This window comes from Leucopleurus acutus (assembly GCF_964270905.1).
Source record: "Leucopleurus acutus genome assembly, chromosome: 14".
Classification (NCBI taxonomy): Eukaryota; Metazoa; Chordata; class Mammalia; order Artiodactyla; family Delphinidae; genus Leucopleurus; species Leucopleurus acutus.
The window spans coordinates 13,994,745-14,013,858 of NC_139156.1; the positions used below are offsets into that span (position 1 = coordinate 13,994,745).

General features: G+C 51.9%; 1 protein-coding gene across 2 annotated transcripts in view; it reads left to right on the forward strand.

The window, feature by feature from the left end:
* Window positions 1-19,114, forward strand: part of HSPA12A (heat shock protein family A (Hsp70) member 12A) — a gene marked incomplete at both ends in the record, with an annotated part of 141,740 nt that overhangs the window by 73,355 nt on the left and 49,271 nt on the right. Inside the window, one exon of one of the 2 annotated variants that reach the window (XM_082854172.1) lies at window positions 4,089-4,131. The exons of the other annotated variant lie outside the window; for it this stretch is intronic. Coding sequence (XP_082710298.1) covers window positions 4,089-4,131 — 43 coding nt within the window. Of the gene's footprint in view, window positions 1-4,088; window positions 4,132-19,114 lie in introns of those variants that run through there. 2 annotated transcript variants of the gene reach the window in all.

Sequence of the window (19,114 nt, forward strand, 5' to 3'; positions counted from 1 at the left end):
CCTTCTTGCTGGGCAAAGCCTGTTGTGTTTTGGTTTCACTGACTGAGTCAGTCCATCCACCATCAAGCATTTATTGAGTGCCTGCCATGTGCCAGGCACTGTTCTGGTCACTGGGATAGAGAGGTGAGCACCAGAGTCCGAGATCCTATACTCATGGAGCTTAACTCCTAGTGGGGAGAGGCAGTGGCCTCAGATGGAATGGTCTGGGAAGGTGCCAGTGCCTTCCTAGGCACTGGGAGGGAGGGGCAAGGCCCGTGATGCTCTTGGGGACTGTGACCAACGAGAGCAGCGGCCCTGAGGTGGGGCCAGTTTGGCAGGCTCAGATGGGTGACCTGTGCTTGAGGGAGGGGAGAGCTGAAGGAGTGAGAGTCAAGAGGCGTCAGGAGGCCAGTTCATGTAGGATCTGGTAGCAGCAGAAGGGTTGTGGCAGCTGTTAGGGAAGAGACCATGGGCATCAAAGGAGGATGGAGGGAGCCCTTCCTGATGTCCAGTGACAAGAGATGGGCCTGTCCCTGAATCCCAGCTCTGCTACTAATAGCCTGAGGAAGCCAAGCAGGTGCCTCAACCTCTGTGTGCTTCCATGTCCTCTCCCGTAAAACAGCAAGGGCTACTGCGACAATTCGGTGAGACAGTGCGTGTAGACCATCCCAGCACCTGGCTTGCTGAGCATGTGCTCACCAGGGCGATTCTTAACTCCTGTGATGATTATTAACGCCACGAGGGCAAACCCAAGGCAGAGTGTGCCTCGCCTTTCATGCTCCCTGAAAATCGGAGCTGTCTGCTCTCTGCCCACGGCAGGGCCTGCATGTCATTGCTCATCTGCCTCACATGCTCTCCTGTCACTACAGCTGGGGGTCAGGGGAGAGGGAAGATGGTGCCCAAGGCCTTTCCATAGCAGGTGGTAGGAGGGCGAGGGCTGTGGGCTTCCTGCTGGTTCTGACAGGCTGCCAAGGCCGAGGTCTTGACACCGGGGGTCAGGACCCTGATGGGTGGGGACAGGGTGCCATAAGGACACTGAGGAGGGGCACCCAGGCCAGAATGGGAGTGCAGGGAAGGCTTCCTGGACTGGGGAGACCCATGCTGAGTTCTCCAGGTTGCTGGCGGTAGCAGGATGAGGGGAGGAGTGGTCCAAACCTCAAATGCATTTTAAGGTGTTTGAAATCCCAGCATAAGAGAGACAGGGGTGGGCGGGAGGGATTGAAAGAAGTCGTAGGGGAGAGATGGAGCTGGAGAGGTGGGCAGGGCAGACTGGATTCCCAAAGAACGGACTGAGGGGGCAGGACAGGAACCAGAGGTCCGACCAGTGAGGGGACCCTGCAGACCCACAGGCAGTGAGAGCTGATGGGGCCTGGACCAGGAGGTGGCCGTGAAGACAGAGAGATCAACTGGGCAACACTTGACTTGGAGATTGAATAAATTTGGATGGATGCAGAGAGAGCATTGAAAACTGATGCCCAGGTGTGTGGCTTGGCGACTGGAGGGTGGCACTGCCTTTACTGAGACCAGGCACCCAGGAGGGAGGGCAGGAGAGGATGAGCCAGGCCTTGGTTGAGTGGGAAGGGCTTGGGAAGCACCCTGGGGAGACCTTCAGTAGGTCTGGAGCCCTGGAGGAAAGTCCAGCCCTGGGTGTAGAGGTGGGCTTCCCTGCAGATAGACGGTGGAGCCTCCTGAGTACTGGGCGGCAGACAGTGTAGAGGGAGGAGAAAAAGAGAGATGTGTGAGTATGTAGAATACCGTGGGAGCCTGGGGGTGCGGGGCAGTGTCCTAGGTGTCCTTGGGCTGATGGCTTTGGACTGGGCCCTTGAAGGATGTCTGGATGTGGGCAGGAGGAGGAGGGAAGTGAAGGGGCTGCCAAACGTGGAGATAGAGGCAGCTTGTGACCATGGCCGAGGAAGGCTGGTGGAGGAAAGGCTTCTTGGGAAAGAGACTACAGAAGAGGAAGGCTGGGCTCACTAGTATTGTGAAACGTGTTGCATGTCTCTCTGAAAGAGTCAGGGCTTTTTCCCATAGATGAGGGAAGCCCAGCATGGTTTTGAGCACAAGAGAGACTCCATCAGAACCATGTTTAACAGAAAGCTCTTTCTGGCATCACTGCCTAAGCATGCGTCCATGTGACACTGATGCTCAGTGGAGAGAGTGCTGGTGGCCGTCCCTGCCCTCTCATATTCCACTCCAGGGAGCCTCAGCCCGGCCATCTTCACTCAATGGAGACATATGAGCTGAACCGGGAAGGCAGCTCTCGGGTTGATGCGGGGCCAGTGGCGGCCCTTCTACTCTTCATCCTGAGCCTGCTCATCCAGGTTGTCACCTGGACAGCTGCCTCAGCCCTTCCTCTTGCCTGTGTTTGGCCTCCAGACCATCTCCTGGGTCTGCCTCCGAGCAAGCAAGCCACCTTGGTAAGGAGAGGGTGCTCTGCAGGAAGACACTGTTCTCTACTCTGGAAGCCCCCCTTCCATATGCCCCTACTGCCCGCTGCCCCACCCAACTGGCCATTGTCCACTTTTTAAAAAGCTTATGACTTAATAATATCTAATACTTGTTGGACTGCATATCACACGCCAGACCCCAAGTGAAACATATTACACGCATCATCTCATCTAGTCCTCTTCAGTCTTAGGAAGTGGGTTCTCCTGTCGTACCCATTTCACAGATGAAAATATTAAGCCTCGGAGAGGTTAAATAACTTGCCCGTGGTCTCACACACAGTCAGAGACTGTACATTTGGGATTTTTAATGCAGGCAGATAGACGACAAGTTCATCCTTTTAACTCATCACCCAGACCATTACCCTCTGAGCAGACCCCAGTCTCTGGGCTCTCCCTGTAGCCCTCTGCCCATCCCCTCTTCCATAAACGGGCTGCACGATTACACCTCCCCTAAATGCCCTTTTGGAGTTGTGGCCCATCTCAAGGCAGAGGGAAAGCTGGTGGTTTTGACCTAGGTGGGGATTCCAGCCTGGGCACTTACTTGCTGTGTGTGTTCTTGGAATCATCACTTAACACCCTCAAACCTCAGTTTTCTTATCTGCAAAATGGGGACCTCTGGTCCCCAACTCTAAGAGTTATTCGGAGAAAGTGAGATAAGGCTCTTAAGCTCTTAGCATAGTGTCAGGCACAAGGGAAGGATCCAGTGACTGTGATCATTAGAATGTTATCACGGCCCTGGTTGCCTCTTTGCACAGCGGACTCAGAAGCCACCTGGCCAGGACAGAACAGGTGCCCATGGCACGTGTGTGGTGGAGCCAGAGGACAGGGAGAATGAATCACTGACCTCCCAAGCCCTGAATTATTAACGTCGTTATTCTCAGACTTGTAAGGAGGGCCCGGGTGGGAGCCCATATATGGAAGGCTCCACGCAGCCTCCGCAGCAAGCGCCTCCCGGGTCCCGAGTTGCCATGGAGTCCGGCAGGCGGCCTGGAGGCGGACGCCCGCGTCGGTGCCCACAGCATCGCCCCGGCGCAGGTCGTCGGTCTGCGGCCTGAGCGCTGGCCGCGCCGGGTTCCGCCTTTGCGCGGGTCCTTGACCGCTCCTCTGGGACCCTAGGGGAGAGAAATAAACTGGAGCGGGCGTCCTCTGGAGAGTGGGGTGCGTGTGCGGTGCTTGCTGTAGGGCTTCAGCCCCCGGCCGTTCCAAAGGTCTGGCGCGTAGCGGGACCGGGGGGCCTGAAATCCAGTCCCCGCCGCTCGCCCATCCGAGCGCCCTGTGCGCGCCTGCTTCCGGCCGGCTGGCGAGCCACCGGGCCCGGGCCGCGCCACCACCCGGGGTGCGGCCGCCTCGGGGGTGAGCCCTGGAGAGGAGGGGCCCGGCTAAGCGCGGCGGGTCCGGGCGGGAGGACCCGGGGCTCTCCGGCTGGGCCGGACGCCGCGCCTTCCTTCCCAAGCGGGCCGGCTGGGCGGGGCGGGGCGCGGGGCGGGCCCTGGAGGAGCACGGGGAGGAGCCCGAGCTGCGGCGGCGGCCGCGTCAGAACAGTGCTCCTGCTACCCGGCGGCTCAGACCCGGCCCGAGCGCCCGCGGAGAACACGGACAGGGACCTGCACGGCCACGGGCGCTGCGCCGGAGGCTCCTCTCGCGGGCGGGGGCTGCGCTACCATGGCGGACAAGGAGGCCGGCGGCAGCGACACTGGGCCCCGAGGTGAGCGCAGGGTGCGGGTCCTGCGGCTGCGGCGGGGCGGGCGGAGGAAGGGATGAGGCGCGCTCGGCGCCCCGCAGTCCCCTCGCGGGCCACGGAAAAGTAGGCGCCCCCACTCCATCCTTCCCTAGCAGGCAGGGCCGGGGTCAGCACCGCGGCGGGGCCGGGAGTCCAGGGGGCCAAGGGTGGCCCGCTGGTCACGTGCTCCGCTCCCAGCTGGGATGCGGACACTGCGGCGAGGACCGCAGCCCCTGCCCGGACACCCCACTGTCCCCGCCGCGGGATGTCGCCTCCGGCGGGGGCCCAATGCACGTCTGGGTGAGGACCCTCCCCCATGTCCGTCCCCTGCGTGCTATGCGGGGACGCCCACGCTGGCCATTTAAACGGCCGGCCTCGGGGTGACCCGGTGTCCCCAGCGGCTCATTTTCGTGACTCAGCGAGGCGGGGGTGGGTACCAGGGGGAGTCAGAGATTTGGACCTGTTCTCTCACCCGGACAGATGCACCCGGAGTGGCGGCTGTAGCTCCCCGAACTGCATCTCACTCTACATCCCCGCCCACCCCCGGGGATTCTCTGGGCTGAGGAGGAGGGAAGCGGCGGGGGCTCCTCTATCCCTTCTCGCCCGGGCTTGGGGGGAGGAGACGGCGCCCAGTGCAGGGGACAGACGCTCTCATTTAGCAAATGTGCCAGGGCCGCTTTCTTTGGGAAGCGTGGTTCAGGCTCAGAAAGTGGGGGGAGGGAGGGTAAGGAGCGAGACTGGACCTGGGAGTGGGGGAAAGAGGAGGGGCAGCTCTTGGATCCCAGGGCTATAAATCATGGCTTTCGCCAGCAGAGGGGACAGGCTGGCCAGGATTGTGGGTCCCAAGTGGGGAAAGTTGGGCGCACGAAGGATGCCGCGCGTCCCTGACCAGCAGGGCCTTGGCAGTAGCAGCTGCTGGAGGGGAGCGTGGCCCGGGGGCTTCCTCCGGAGCGACAAGGCAAGCCTCCTAGCGGGGACGAAATTAAAATGCCTAGGGCGTAAGGGAAATTCATCCAGGAAAGGAGCGCTCGGCTCTGCGGGGACCCCACCGGAGCTGGGGAAACTGATTCAGGTGGCAGCACAACCACCACGAGAAGTGTACTCACAGTCTTGCTGTCTGTGGCCGCGTCCCCTCGCCCTCTGATGAGCTCGGAGTCGCACCTGCCCCCTCCCCAGCCCATTGTTCCTGCGGATCTGGGAGGTGCCTCCCGACACGGCACTGCAGTGGTGGGGGAGTGCTGGGGGGAGGGGGAGATCCTGACAAGGCTCATTCCTGGAAGGGACGTGGAGAATCCAGGCGGGGCCTAAATACAGCATCTCGTACTTGCCCCCCTCCCCTGCCCTTCCTCAGCTGGCAAACACGGGCAGTGGGCTGGAGGCTGTCTTTGTCTGAACATCACTCAGCAACTGGATTGATTTATCTTTTCCCCACCCTTTAAATTGGAAAAAAAAAAAAGTAGGATGATAGGGAGGGACATCAGAACTGCTAAGGATTGCTAAAGCTTAAGTTAGTGAAGCAGTTTCTTGCCTCTTACGTTAGAACAGTGGGTGGCTATATCCAGTGCAAGGTTGGCCATAGGATTTGTCAAATCAGAAGAGTGAGCAACGATGTGTACCAGCCTCCTCCCCCGCTTTGTCTAGAAAAATGGAATTCAGCACCCCTACCCTGCACACACTCACAGGGGCACTGTGTAGTTGTCTCTTCTCAGGCTGAGAGAGCTCCCCATCCAGAATGGGGAGACATGCGGGGTGTGCTGGGCTACCTGCCACTGCTGCCTGCATCTATTCTAGAGTGTTTCTTCACTTCCAGTGATCTGTGGTTCCAGGCATGCTGTGACAATTCCAGGCACATGGACTTGGGACACAGAGCAGGCTGTCCCTGGCAGCTCACTGCTTCTCTCTGTCCTCCATCCCTTCATCTATAAAATGAGAGATATTAATAGTATCTCATAGGAGCCGAGCCTGCTCACCCACCACCTAACACATCTATTTCTAAGGTTTCCTCATTGCATATTCTGTGCTGGGCAATGAACATGCATTATTTTATTTTTTAAAGCCACACAAGAAACCTGGTACCAGCATTGCCCTTTTACTGGGTAGGAAATCTAAACATAGGTTGAATGACCTATCCAAGGTCACATATCTAGTGAGTATTGATTTGGACCTAGGCACATGGACTTGGGACACAGAGCAGGCTGTCCTGATTCCAGGGCTCCAGCCCTTCACCACCATCCTGCACAGCCCCGTGGGCCAGTGATTACCATTCTGTTAGGGACATAAAAATGATTGTTCTTCAAGGATTCTCTCGGTGCCGGAGGCATCAAAATGTGTTGGGACTTGTGAGCAGTGGGAACCCCGGGTGGTGGGGTATGCTAGAAGGGATGGCCACAAAGCTATAAAACTTTTCCCAGTAAATCAAGAGGGGGACGTGCCTGTGAAACAAGAATGGCAGGTTGGTGGTCGTTGAAGCTGGGTGGCGGGTACCTGACGGTTCGTTACTATTCCATTTGCTTTGTATGTGTTTGCAAATTTCGTTAATAGAACATTTAAATTAGTTACTTTATAAAATCAGAAGGTCCACCCTTTAACCCCTGGAGCTTTGGACCAAAAAGGCTGAGATGACCCTCAGGCTTGCTCCCACCAACGCCTGAGTTGGTTGACATGTGGAGCCCTAGAAGGATGAGGTCAACTGGGGGGCTGGCGTGGTTCAGTCTGGACTAGCTCCTGTGGTGACCAGAGTCAGGGCTAGGTGTGGGCAGTGGAAACCAGGTCATTTGCTCCAGGGTTGGGGGAGGGTAAGGAGAGGCACAGCAGGCAGGGGTTTTGCCTGGGTTGGGGGTACCTCCGGAAGCAGTGCTTTGGGCTTTGGAGATGGGATTCTTACCATCCTGGCAGATAATTGTAATAAAAAATAAACATTTTAAATTGTGACGTTTATTGAGGACTTAGTTGGTATTGAAATCTGAGAATACTGAATTATCTCACTTAGCCCTGGTCACATTTGTTATTGGATGAATGACTCTAGGAACGGGCACTTTCACCCCTGTTTCACTGAGGAGAAAGCTGCCAGGCCAGCGTGGCACATCTGGAAACGGGCTGAGTGAGGGTTAGGAGGTGGTCTCGCAGCATGTGCTGGGCCCTCCGGGAGTTGTGTTGAGCATCTGCATGAATGAGTGCATGGCTAATAGAGCGTGGCTGCCCCACTTTCCTGTGGCCACTGAACTCCGGATGGGCGTGGAAGGGTACTGGTTGTGGCTCCCAAAGGAGCCAGGAAAAAGTCAAAGTGATGCTCTGGGTATCACTAGTTAGGGCGGTGGCCATGGGATCTACTTGCATGTCCACACCTGCCTTGCAGCTCTGTCGCCTGTCACCGTGATGCACCCCTGTGCGTGTCTCCTGCGTTTTCCGTCTCCTCCGTTTCCCAGAGCCCTGTCATCTTCTGTGGCCCTCAGGCAGTTCCCCCTGTCTGGAACATCCTCACTTTCTCTAGCAAACTCCTGCTCATCCTTCAAAACTCAGCTCAGGTATCACTTCTCAGGAAGCCTTCCTGGACTCCTCCATCTGGATGAGATCCTGCCTGTGTGGGGCAAAGCCTTTGGTGCTAACCATGGCTAATCCCAACTAGCGTTCATTCCAGTTTCCTATGGGAATATCCCACTGACTCCCCCAACAGCCCCATGAGGTTGGTGTTATTATTACCCCATTTTGCTGATGTGGCAGTTGAGGCCTTTGAGAAATTTTGTAACTTTTCCCAGCCAATGAATCTCTTCACCCAGCCAATGAATGCTGGAGATGGGGTATGAATTGGTCATGGAGCTTAAAAGATTGTGCTCTTTCTCTCACTCACTTTTCTCCCAACAGGGGCAGGGACTGTGTCTTGCATTTCCATACTCTTAGGGAGGCACATAGTAGGTGCTCAATAATTGTCCTACTGTGTGTTGAGTGAATCTCAGTCAGCAAACTGTGAGGGAGTACAGCAGTGGGGAATGGCATCCACATCCTGCCCACTCCACAGGGAAGTGGCGCTTCTAGAAACGCCGATGCTCAGGAGTGGGCGGAAGCTGGAGGAGGAGGTGGGTGGGGTTCAGTCAATCGCTGAAGAGATGCGACTTTGATTCCAACAAGGCTTTGAGTGACGACTCAATCTTGTGGGGGTGAAGTGCTCTCTTCGCATAAATAAGCCTCTTTGGTGAGAGAGAAAGCTTCTTTATTATCGCTGCGCATAATTAGAATGGCAGGGAGGAACCAGCGGTTTAATGAATAAGCAGCATGTGGCAGGGAGCGATCGCCTCCCACCCGGGCCCCCGCAGCGGGCTCTGCAAATCCCTGCTGTGTTATGTTTATTGCAAATGACTCCCAGTCCTGCTCTTGGTCCAGATGTGCACTAGAGGTGCAGAGGGATGGAGGAGCAAAGTGGCTTTGGAGCCCAAAGACTGCGGGTCAACTCCACCTAAGGTTTCCTTGCCTGGTCTGTGAAAGGGGTGCATGATGCCTGCTGGGTCTGTTGTGGGAACAGTGAAGATAACGGATGGGCAGGAAACTGTTTTGAATGCTTTTGAACACCTTTCCCCACCTTTGCAGAGTCCACTGGTGGGAAGCAAGAATGAGGGCAGCTGTCATCCAGAAATGGTCCTGGAGTGGGTGGTGTCAGGAGCCACACTTTTTTTGTTGTTGTTTTTGTTTTTTTGCGGTACGCGGGCCTCTCACTGTTGTGGCCTCTGCCGTTGCGGAGCACAGGCTCCAGACGCGCAGGCTCAGCGGCCATGGCTCACGGGCCCAGCCACTTTGCGGCATGTGGGATCTTCCTGGACCGGGACATGAATCCATGTCCCCTGCATCGGCAGGTGGACTCCCAACCACTGCGCCACCAGGGAAGCCCTAGGAGCCACACTTTTTGGCCACTGGACATTCCCTGGGGTTAGTTACCACAGTGGTTCTTAATCCTGGCTGCCTGTTAGAAGCATTTGGAGAATGTTTTAAAATTCCTGGTGCCCAGGCCTCATCCCAGAACTATTATATCAGGACCTCTTTGGGGGAGTGGGCAAGTTTGAGAATCACTGAGTTTTCACATGTCTGCATTTCAGACTTGGGACCTTAGCACGTGGGAGTGGAGGGGAGGGAGCAGACACGGTCCACTCCCTGGTGCTGGACTGTCTGAGCACCAGCCCTGTGTTAAATACTTCACCTGTCTCATCTCATTAAATCTTCACAAGTACTCCACGAAGTGGCTGATTTTACACAAGGGGAAACTGAGACTGAGTGGAATTAAATGCATTCCCCCGGGTGACCTAGCTCTTGGGGCTGGTGCTAGCACAGAGCTCAGGGCTGTCAGGAGAGCCTCCTCAGGCACCTCTTATCCGCAGGGAACTGCTTCTCCGTCTGTCTTTAGCTACTTGAGGTTCCCCTTTTTTGTACCGACCACCCAGACTATAATGTATTATTTAAAAAATTGACCTACTGTTTTTCTTTAATGCACTTATTTTAAGAGTCTTATTTATATCACTTCCATAAATAGAAAACCTGTATCATTTCCACAAACAGAAGGTAACCATAGCCCAAATGCATGGAACCCACATGAAGTTAGTACTTTAGACAGATCCTGCTGCCTGCAGAAGGTTTTCTGCTGAGGCTGCGCTCTGGGTACAGAGGGAGACTAGAGAGTTTTAGAGGAGGTCAAGGACATGGGAGCAGCAGACTCTTTCATGGAATCAGGCTCAAGAGGGTCTTGAACAGGAAGGGAAAAGCTTTAGGAATCACCTGGGGGGAGGTCATTAAAATTCTCATTCCCAGATTTTCTGGAATTAGACCCATCAGGGAAATGGGGCCTGAGGATATATTTGCAAAGCCCATCTATGAGTCTTATAATTGGTCGAGAATTAGTGTGAAACGTGACTGCCTGGTCCCTGGTCCACCAGGGGAATGGGACCCTCCCTCTGGGGATCCCTGCACTAACTGGAGTGTGCCGCTCTGGGTTGGCCAGGTGGGGAAGAGAGAATGTTCCAATGGGATTTTACAGGGGCAGTCAGCTTGGATTCCAATCCTAGCTTCACTACTTATCAGCAGTGGGATTCTGGGCAATTTACTTACTCCCCCCCCACCTCAGTTTCCTCATCTGTAAAGTGGGAATAGCCTATGTACCCATCCCAGAGTGGATTTTATTTCCTCCCATAACCCCTGCTAAGTGCTGAGTACACTTCCTGGCTCATGGTGAGTACTTGCTGTTGTCCACTATTATTGTTTATTATTATGAATCCTATGGATGGAGATAGGGCAGTTTTCAGAGGCTGCATTTCGTCCAGGAGGCTCAGAGGAAAGAAGGGCTGGGCGAGATCCCACTGCTGGGAAGGGGCAGACACAACCTGAACCTCAGGCGCCGGGTTCTTGTCCAGCAGGCCCAGGTCTTTATTTAATTAATTTATTTATTTAACATCTTTATTGGAGTATAATTGCTTTACGATGGTGTGTTAGTTTCTGCTGTATAACAAAGTGAGTCAGCTATACGTAAACATATATCCCCATATCTCTTCCCTCTTGCTTCTCCCTCCCACCCTCCCTATCCCACCCCTCTAGGTGGACACAAAGCACCAAGCTGATCTCCCTGTGCTATGCAGCTGCTTCCCACTAGCTATCTATTTTACATTTGGTAGTGTGTATATGTCCATGCCACTCTCTCACTTCGTCCCAGCTTACCCTTCCCCCTCCCTGTGTCCTCAGGTCCACTCTGTATGTCTGCATCTTTATTCCTGTCCTGCCCTTAGGTTCTTCACTACCATTTTTTTTTTTACATTCCATATATATGTGTTAGCATACGGTATTTGTTTTTCTCTTTCTGACTTACTTCACTCTGTATGACAGTCTCTAGGTCCATCCACCTCACTACAAATAACTCAATTTCATTTCTTTTTATGGCTGAGTAATATTCCATTGTATATATATGCCACATCTTCTTTATCCATTCATCTGTTGACAGACACTTAGGTTGCTTCCATGTCCTGGCTATTGTAAATAGAGCTGCCATGAACGTTGTGGTACATGACTCTTTTTGAATTATGGTTTTCTCAGGGTATATGGCCAGTAGTGGGCTTGCTGGGTCATATGGTAGTTCTATTTCTAGTTTTTTAAGGACCCTCCATACTGTTCTCCATAGTGGCTATATCAATTTACATTCCCACCAACAGTGCAGGAGGGTTCCCTTTTCTCCAAACCCTCTCCAGGATTTATTGTTTGTAGATTTTTTGATGATGACCATTCTGACTGGTGCGAAGTGATACGTCATTGTAGTTTTGATTTGCATTTCTCTAATGATTAGTGATGTTGAGCATCCTTTCATGTGTTTGTTGGCAATCTGTATATCTTCTTTGGAGAAATGTCTATTTAGGTCTCTTCTGCCCATTTTTGGATTTGGTTGTTTGTTTTTTGATATTGAGCTGCTTGTATATTTTGGAGATTAATCCTCTGTCAGTTGCTTCATTTGCAAATATTTTCTCCCATTCTGAGGGTTGTCTTTTTGTCTTCTTTATGCTTTCCTTTGCTGTGCAAAAGCTTTTAAGTTTCATTAGGTTCTATTTGTTTATTTTTGTTTTTATTTCCATTTCTCTAGGAGGTGGGTCAAAAAGGATCTTGCTGTGATTTATGTCATGGAGTGTTCTGCCTGTGTTTTCCTCTAAGAGTTTTATAGTGTCTGGCCTTACATTTAGGTCTTTAATCCATTTTGAGTTTATTTTTGTGTATAGTGTTAGTGAGTGTTCTAATTTCATTCTTTTACATGTAGCTGTCCAGTTTTCCCAGCACCACTTATTGAAGAGGCTGTTTTCATTGTATATTCTTGCCTCCTTTATCAAAGATAAGGTGACCATATGTGTGTGAATTTATCTCTGGGCTTTCTATCCTGTTCCATTGATCTATATTTCTGTTTTTGTGCCAGTACCATACTGTCTTGATTACTGTAGCTTTGTAGTATAGTCTGAAGTCCGGGAGCCTGATTTCTCCAGCTCCATTTTTCTTTCTCAAGATTGCTATGGCTATTCGGGGTCTTTTGTGTGTCCATACAAATTGTGAAATTTTTTGTTGTAGTTCTGTGAAAAGTGCCATTGGTAGTTTGATAGGGATTGCATTGAATCTGTAGATTGCTTTGGGTAGTACAGTCATTTTCACATTGTTGATTCTTTCAATCCAAGAACATGGTATATCTCTCCATCTGTTTGTATCATCTTTAATTTCTTTCATCAGTGTCTTACAGTTTTCTGCATACAGGTCTTGTCTCCTTAGGTAGGTTTATTCCTAGGTATTTTATTCTTGTTGTTGCAGTGGTAGATGGGAGTGTTTCCTTAATTTCTCTTTCAGATTTTTCATCATTAGTGTATAGGAATGCAAGAGATTTCTGTGCATTGATTTTGTATCCTGCTACTTTACCAAATTCATTGATTAGCTCTAGTAGTTTTCTGGTGGCATCTTTAGGATTCTCTCTATATAGTATCATGTCATCTGCAAACAGTGACAGTTTTACTTCTTCTTTTCTGATTTGGATTCCTCTTATTTCTTTTTCTTCTCTGATTGCTGTGGCTAAAACTTCCAAAACTATGTTGAATAATAGTGGTGAGAGTGGGCAACCTTGTCTTGTTCAGACCCAGGTCTTTAGAGGAGAGCTGGTGTCTCAGGATGCTGACCCTGCTTGGCTCTCACTTAGCCCTTTGCCGAGCCTCTGAGCTCCACGATGGATTTCTGACTTGGGCACCAGTGGGGTTCAAGGTCTCTTTGCATACCTGGGCTCTATCCAGGGCTGCCCAACCTCTGCCCTCAGTGGACTTCCAGACCACCATTGGAAAGACTTGGCCCGCCGTGATGACACCCCAGATCTGGAGCTTTGCAGATTCTGCTCTGAGCTCTGCCAGGACCACCCTCCTTTTCCAGCCTTGACGGTGACCTGGCAGCTGTAGATGTCAGGAGGGGCCAACAGCTGCTCCACAGCGCCCCTTCTGGGGAACCGTGACCTGCAGAGTATGCACCTTGATTTTAGTCCACTTATCTTTAGGGTGGCCGTGTGTCTGGGTTTGCCGGGACAGTTCTGCTCAATGCCTCTTGCCCCAGTGAAAGCATTAATAGTGACTCCGTTCACTTTCTGAGTATCTCAATTTGGAAGATAGATTATGTGGTCGTGCTACTTATCTCTGTCCTCTTCTCAGCCATCTGGGCCTCAAGTGGGATGAAGGAGGCAGGAGGGTATGTGGTTAAACTCGAGCTTTTGCTTCTGACGCTTCTAGGTTCAGATGTGTTTAACATCTGGGTGTAACATTGCTGTGCCTCAGTTTCTTCTGCTGTAAATAAGGATGAATAATAATCCTGCTTCACTGGGGTGTTGTGACTATTAAGTGAGGGACAGTATGTCCAGGGCTGGGCATGAGCCTGGTACCTAGACGGGGCTCAGTAAATGGCTGTAATTGATTATTATCATTGTTGGTTTGATTTGGGAGATGTAATGGTTAAATGTGGGGTCTGGAGTCAGACTGCCTGGGCTCAGCTGTGGGCTGTGTCATTTACCTGTTCTGTGGCCCTAGCGAGTTACTTGACCTCTTAAAGACTCATCTTTTCTCATCTGTAAAATATGGATTGTAATAGTCTTCTTCATATGGTTTTTGTGAGGATTAAATGAGTTTGTACAAGAAAAGCACTTAGAACAGAGCCACAAAGTAGACACTAAATTAACGTTAGCTGTTATTATTAGCTGTTTTTGTTATACGGATAAAAGTTCCAAGTTACGTTCTTGTAGTCAGGAGGAATTCTCCAGTGTATTAGTTTCCTACTGCTGTTGTAAAAATGATCACAAACTCAGTGGCATAAAACAACACAAATGTATTATCTTACAGTTCGGAGGTTGGAAGTAATTCCAAACTGGGTCTCATCGGTCTAAAGTCAAGGTGCTGGCAGAGCTGTGTTCCTTCTGGAGGCTCTAGGGGAGAACACGCCTCCTCGCATTTTCCAGCCTCTAGAGGTCACCTGCATTCCTTGGCTCTCGGCCCCTTCTTCCGTCTTCAAAGTGCATCACTCCAATCTCTGCTTCCATTGTCACATCTTCCCCTGACTCTGCCCCTCCTACCTCCTCTTTTAAGGACCCTTGTATAAGGATCTCTTATTAGGCCCACCCGGATAATCCAGGATAATCTCCCTCTTTCAAGATCCTTAATTTAATCACATCTGCAAAATCCTTTTTTCATATATTCATGGGTTCCAGGCGTTCGAACACAGGCACATTTGGGGTGGGCGGCGCGGTTTTCAGCCTACCACAGTCAGAAAGATTTAGGTGCGTTGGTTACAGAGTCTTCAGCTCCCCCCCCCAGGAGCAGTGTGAATGTTGGGAACTGCTCTCCTCTGTGTTTTACATCTGTCGGGTTCCTCTCGAACCTGCCGCATGATGCCTTCGTAGAGTTTGGGCTGTTGGTCAGCCCTCGGCTTTTAATCAATCCTGGTAGGGTCTCTGGAGACACTGCCACTTTGGGGCTGGATTAGATCCTTCTTAGGGGCCTATGGGATCATTGAGACCTGAATCAAAGGTTTATTGGCTCCGAAGTGGGGGAAACTATTAAATTAATAAAGAATTAGTGAACGGTCTATAAAATATCACATTATATCTGCTTCTGCTATGTGAGAAACTATCCCAGGATTTAATGGTTTAAAACAATAGCCATTGTATTTGCTCCTGATCCTATTGGCATGTCTTACTGGGTAGGTCTTTCACTGGCTTTGCCTGGGGTCGCTAATGTGACTGCAGTGGTCTGATGACTCAGCTGGGCTGGAGAGCCCAGATGGCCTCACTCATGGGCCTGGGGGTTGGTGCTGGCTGGCAGCTGGGTTCTTTCTCCATGTGGTCTTTCATCCTCAAGGAGGCTAGCCCGGGCTCCTGCACGTGGTGGTCTCAGGGCAGCAAGAGGAGGAGGGGGAAGGCTGCAAGGCCTTGAGACCTTCCTGAGAAGTCATTCTCGTCCTCAAAGCAATTCACCAGGCTGGCCAGAGGCAAGGGGTGGAGCAATAGACTCCACCTCTTTATGGGAGGTGCTGCAAAACATTTGGGGCTATTTTTAATCTGAGTCAGCTTGACTCACATGATACAAGTACAAACCTTAAAAACTTGTGGTAGGTTTTCAAACAACTTGTAGGCTGGATTTTCTTACTTTTTAAGACGTTCTGTGAGTGCACGCCAGTTGTCTAGAAATCAGCCCTTTGTAAACTGTGAGATGTTACTCACAGTTGAATTTTCTTCAAAGCCACTTCCCATTATCTTACACCTGAAATTATTTGTTTGTTTGTTACAACATGCGTTTCCGTGATTGATGAATGGGGGACCGATGCGGGTATACGTGGAAGCTGTGTTGGCTCAGTGGCAAATGTTCCCTGTGTGCTTTTGTTTTGGTAGATCAGGATGGCCTTTCTCATGATTAAAGATCAATAAGAATTAAGAAGAAAACGGGAAATGTGTAGATTCACCTTCCTTTAGTGCCAGTTGTGGCCATTTTTTATCTTTCCATCCCCTTAAGCTGTATGGGAAAGCTCAGAGGGCAGCTGAAGGAGCTGGAAGGCGTTGCCCCGGTAAGGAAGCAGTGGTGCAGGTGACATTCCGGATGGGGCTTTTCATTTTGATGAGATCGGTCTCTGTAGGAAGTGAGTGCCCCTGAGGTCCTTCATCTCAAAGGAGGAACAGGAGCCAGTGACTTAGTCACTGTGTGGTCTTGGGTCCAGGGCCCGGTAGCCGCTGGACCAGGATATCACTCAAGCCGTTACTGGTTTTGGAAAGGCTCAGGTGCAGGGTTCTGTAGGTGTTGACTGCTATGCAACAACCCTATTTTCCCCATGAATCCTGTTATTTTTAATAGGATTTTGCTGAATGTGAAGATTTTCAGGGAAATACCTGTATGTACAGCCCTCACCTAGGAACCATCTCCTGCAAATGACTTATTCGGGTTACTAGCACCATAACTACCTGTAGGAGACAGATTTTTTCTTTTTTTCTTTTTTTTGCGGTACGCGGGCCTCTCACTGTTGTGGCCTCTCCCGTTGCGGAGCACAGGCTCCGGACGCGCAGGCTCAGCGGCCATGGCTCACGGGCCCAGCCGCTCCGCGGCATGTGGGATCTTCCCGGACCGGGGCACGAACCCGTGTCCCCTGCATCGGCAGGCAGACTCTCAACAGCTGCGCCACCAGGGAAGCCCAGTTTTTTTCTTAATAGCAGTAGATAACTAGTGCAGTCCTATTTTCTGTTCTTTTATGAATTAAATAAAATAGCAGATAATAGGTTTAATAACACAGTTTTAATGTCTGTCCTTGGCAAAATAAAAACTTTATGACACTTTATTAGGCCCACATAGAGGGGATTTTGTTGCTTGGTACATTGAGGCATCATGGAACCGGAATTGGTGGAGATCTGGGGGCAGAGTTGCTGTGCAGATTTGAGTCTTTATCAACCATCAGCACTTGGTGTGACTTTGATGATCAGAGTGAGAAATGGTTAAAGCTGGAAGGTCCAATTGGGCTTTCAGCACCTATGAGCCAACCTCTTCATTTTCCTGATAAAGAAACAGAATCCTAGAATGTGGCAGTCACCTGAAGAACACACAGTGACCTAGTGGCCAAGTAGGGTCCTGCTGTCCCTCAAGGCAAGTGAAGACTCTGCTTGTCTGGGTTGCGATACTGAGGATGGGGGAGGCTGAGGATAGGGACATTGGGGTGGCAGCACCCAGCTTGGGCCCTGGAGGGGACTTGGAAGAAAGGGGATTGTCTAGTCCGAAGGGGAGTGGTGAGCAGTGGTGCCAAAGACCCAGCAAAGACCTGATTCTGCTGGGCTCGCTGGGTCCTTCCAGACCCGTCTCAGGACAGGCTGCTGGGAGTGTGTGTGTGCGTGCATGTGTGCACACGTGAGTACGTGTGTGCATGCAGGTATGGAGCGATAGGGAGAGGAAGCAACAGAGGTGGAGGAAAGGGAAGGAAAGAGACAGACAGAGGAAGAGAGAGACAGAGACTGTGGAAGCTTCTCATAGGTCTTCCCTTGGAGCTCGTATGGTCCATTCAAACATGAACCACAAGGACTTGGCTAGTTGCGGGCGTTGATTTCTCCCCAATGCTGCATTCCTTGGGCCTTCCCTGCACATTCACCAGTGAGATCCCCAAGTGCTACATGCCGAGGGCAGAGCCTGAGGTTCTCAGGAAGGAAGATGAGCCCGCGGGATGGGGTTTATCAGGGCGCAGTAGGAATGTCAGAATTCACTTTGTCCTACTTATTTTTTGATCTAAACCTTGTATGTTGAATGAATAGTTCTATGGAAAAAACAGACTTCCTCAGTGAGCTATATTATATATATAATATATAGTATATACACTGCAATATATCTATAGTTATGTAGTTATATGTATTATGAAACGGACATGTATTCCTGTAGAGTAAGGCCTTAAGATAGAATAAAGCATGCTGAAGAATGCAGCTGGGGTCCTGTTAACATTGCCCCTCAAAAATCTTAGTGCGGGGGGAGCGGGGGAGGGCGGGGTCACTTGTTACTGAAATACTAGCAGTGAGGTTGAAATGAGCTGCAAACACAAACAGAAGGCGAAAATGCAATGACCGTGGCAGAGGGGTGGCCCTGCGCAGCCTGTGACTCATTAAGAAGTAGTCAGGGATTTCAGTCGCAAGATAGAGGCCCCTCCCACCTCCTTCTGCCAGCGAAGCGCCTCCCTTCCCACTCTTCTCCCCGTGCTCACACTGGTTTTGCCTCACCCTCAGAGAAGAATTTGTCAATTGGTTTCCATCTGTGAAGATGCTTACAATTCAAGGTGACCCCCCTCATGCCTCCCCCGACCCCCAGCTGAACCCTCAGGGCTCAGAGCCCATGGGGGGGCCCTGTGGCCGTCCGATGCACAGTGCCAGCTCCAGGCTTGTTCCCAGATTTGGGGACCGAACAGCAGGACTCCTACCAGGAGGTGCATGAGTAAAGCTGAGGGCAGCGCGGGTTGGAGGGGCTGGAGCCCTGCGGTGGAGCCAGGACCTAGGAGCTCAGGGTGAGGTCTGCGACCCAAGCAGAAAGCCCCCCCCCCCCCCCCCCCCCGCAGGGTGGCAAGATTTCTGTCTCAGCACCAAGAATGGCCCACTTCAGGCAGGGGACAGCTGGGGACGTTTGGAGGGTCGAGTGTTAGAGCCAGAGCAAACCCACTAAGTAGGGCTCCTCTCCTGGGCCTGGAGGAGGCCAAGAGGTCAAGGCAGTTCAAGAGCTCCTTCCAGGTGGGTCCCTGAGCTGAGCGCTGGAGGGTGGTATGGTGGGACCAGCTCAAGTCCCGGGTGCGCGTCTCAGCTCTGCAGCGTACTCCTTGTGAGGTCTTGGGCAGGACCAGAAGCCTTCCCGAGCTTCTGTCTCCTCATGTCTAGGATGCAGCTGAGAGGTACAGCCTCCTCCACAGGGTCGCTGGGGAGGTTTGCCAGACAGAGCGTGGCCCCAGGGTGCGGGAGCCGGGCGATCTCTGGGAGCTGGTGGAGGCTGGGGGTCCTGGTGCGGGAAGCAGAGGAGCAGGCAGGGACCTCGGGCAGGACCAGTACCGCGGCTGAGCAGTAGCGGCGAGGCTGCAGGCGCTGCTGGGTGAAGGCCAGCTTCACACCCTGCTCCCCCCACCCTGCCCAGTCTCCTCTGTCCTCGCCGTGTCCTGGGCAGGGACTGGGTAAAAACCAAGGTAACGCTGGTTCTCATGACAAAAGTGCTCCATGTTCATCACGGAAAGTATAATCCAAAGGAAGAAAGGGGGAAACAGCCAGGGCCACACCCCTCAGAGCAGCCCCTGTTGACCGCTGGGTGTCCAGCCTTCCAGACTTACCAGGCCAGGTGAGACAGAACCGATAGATGCGCTTTCATAAAACCCAGTGCCTGGGGAAGGGGGTGTTATCCTCCTTTTATAGACAAGGACACAGAGGCTCGAAAGGTGGTGGTTCTTGGTTAAGGCC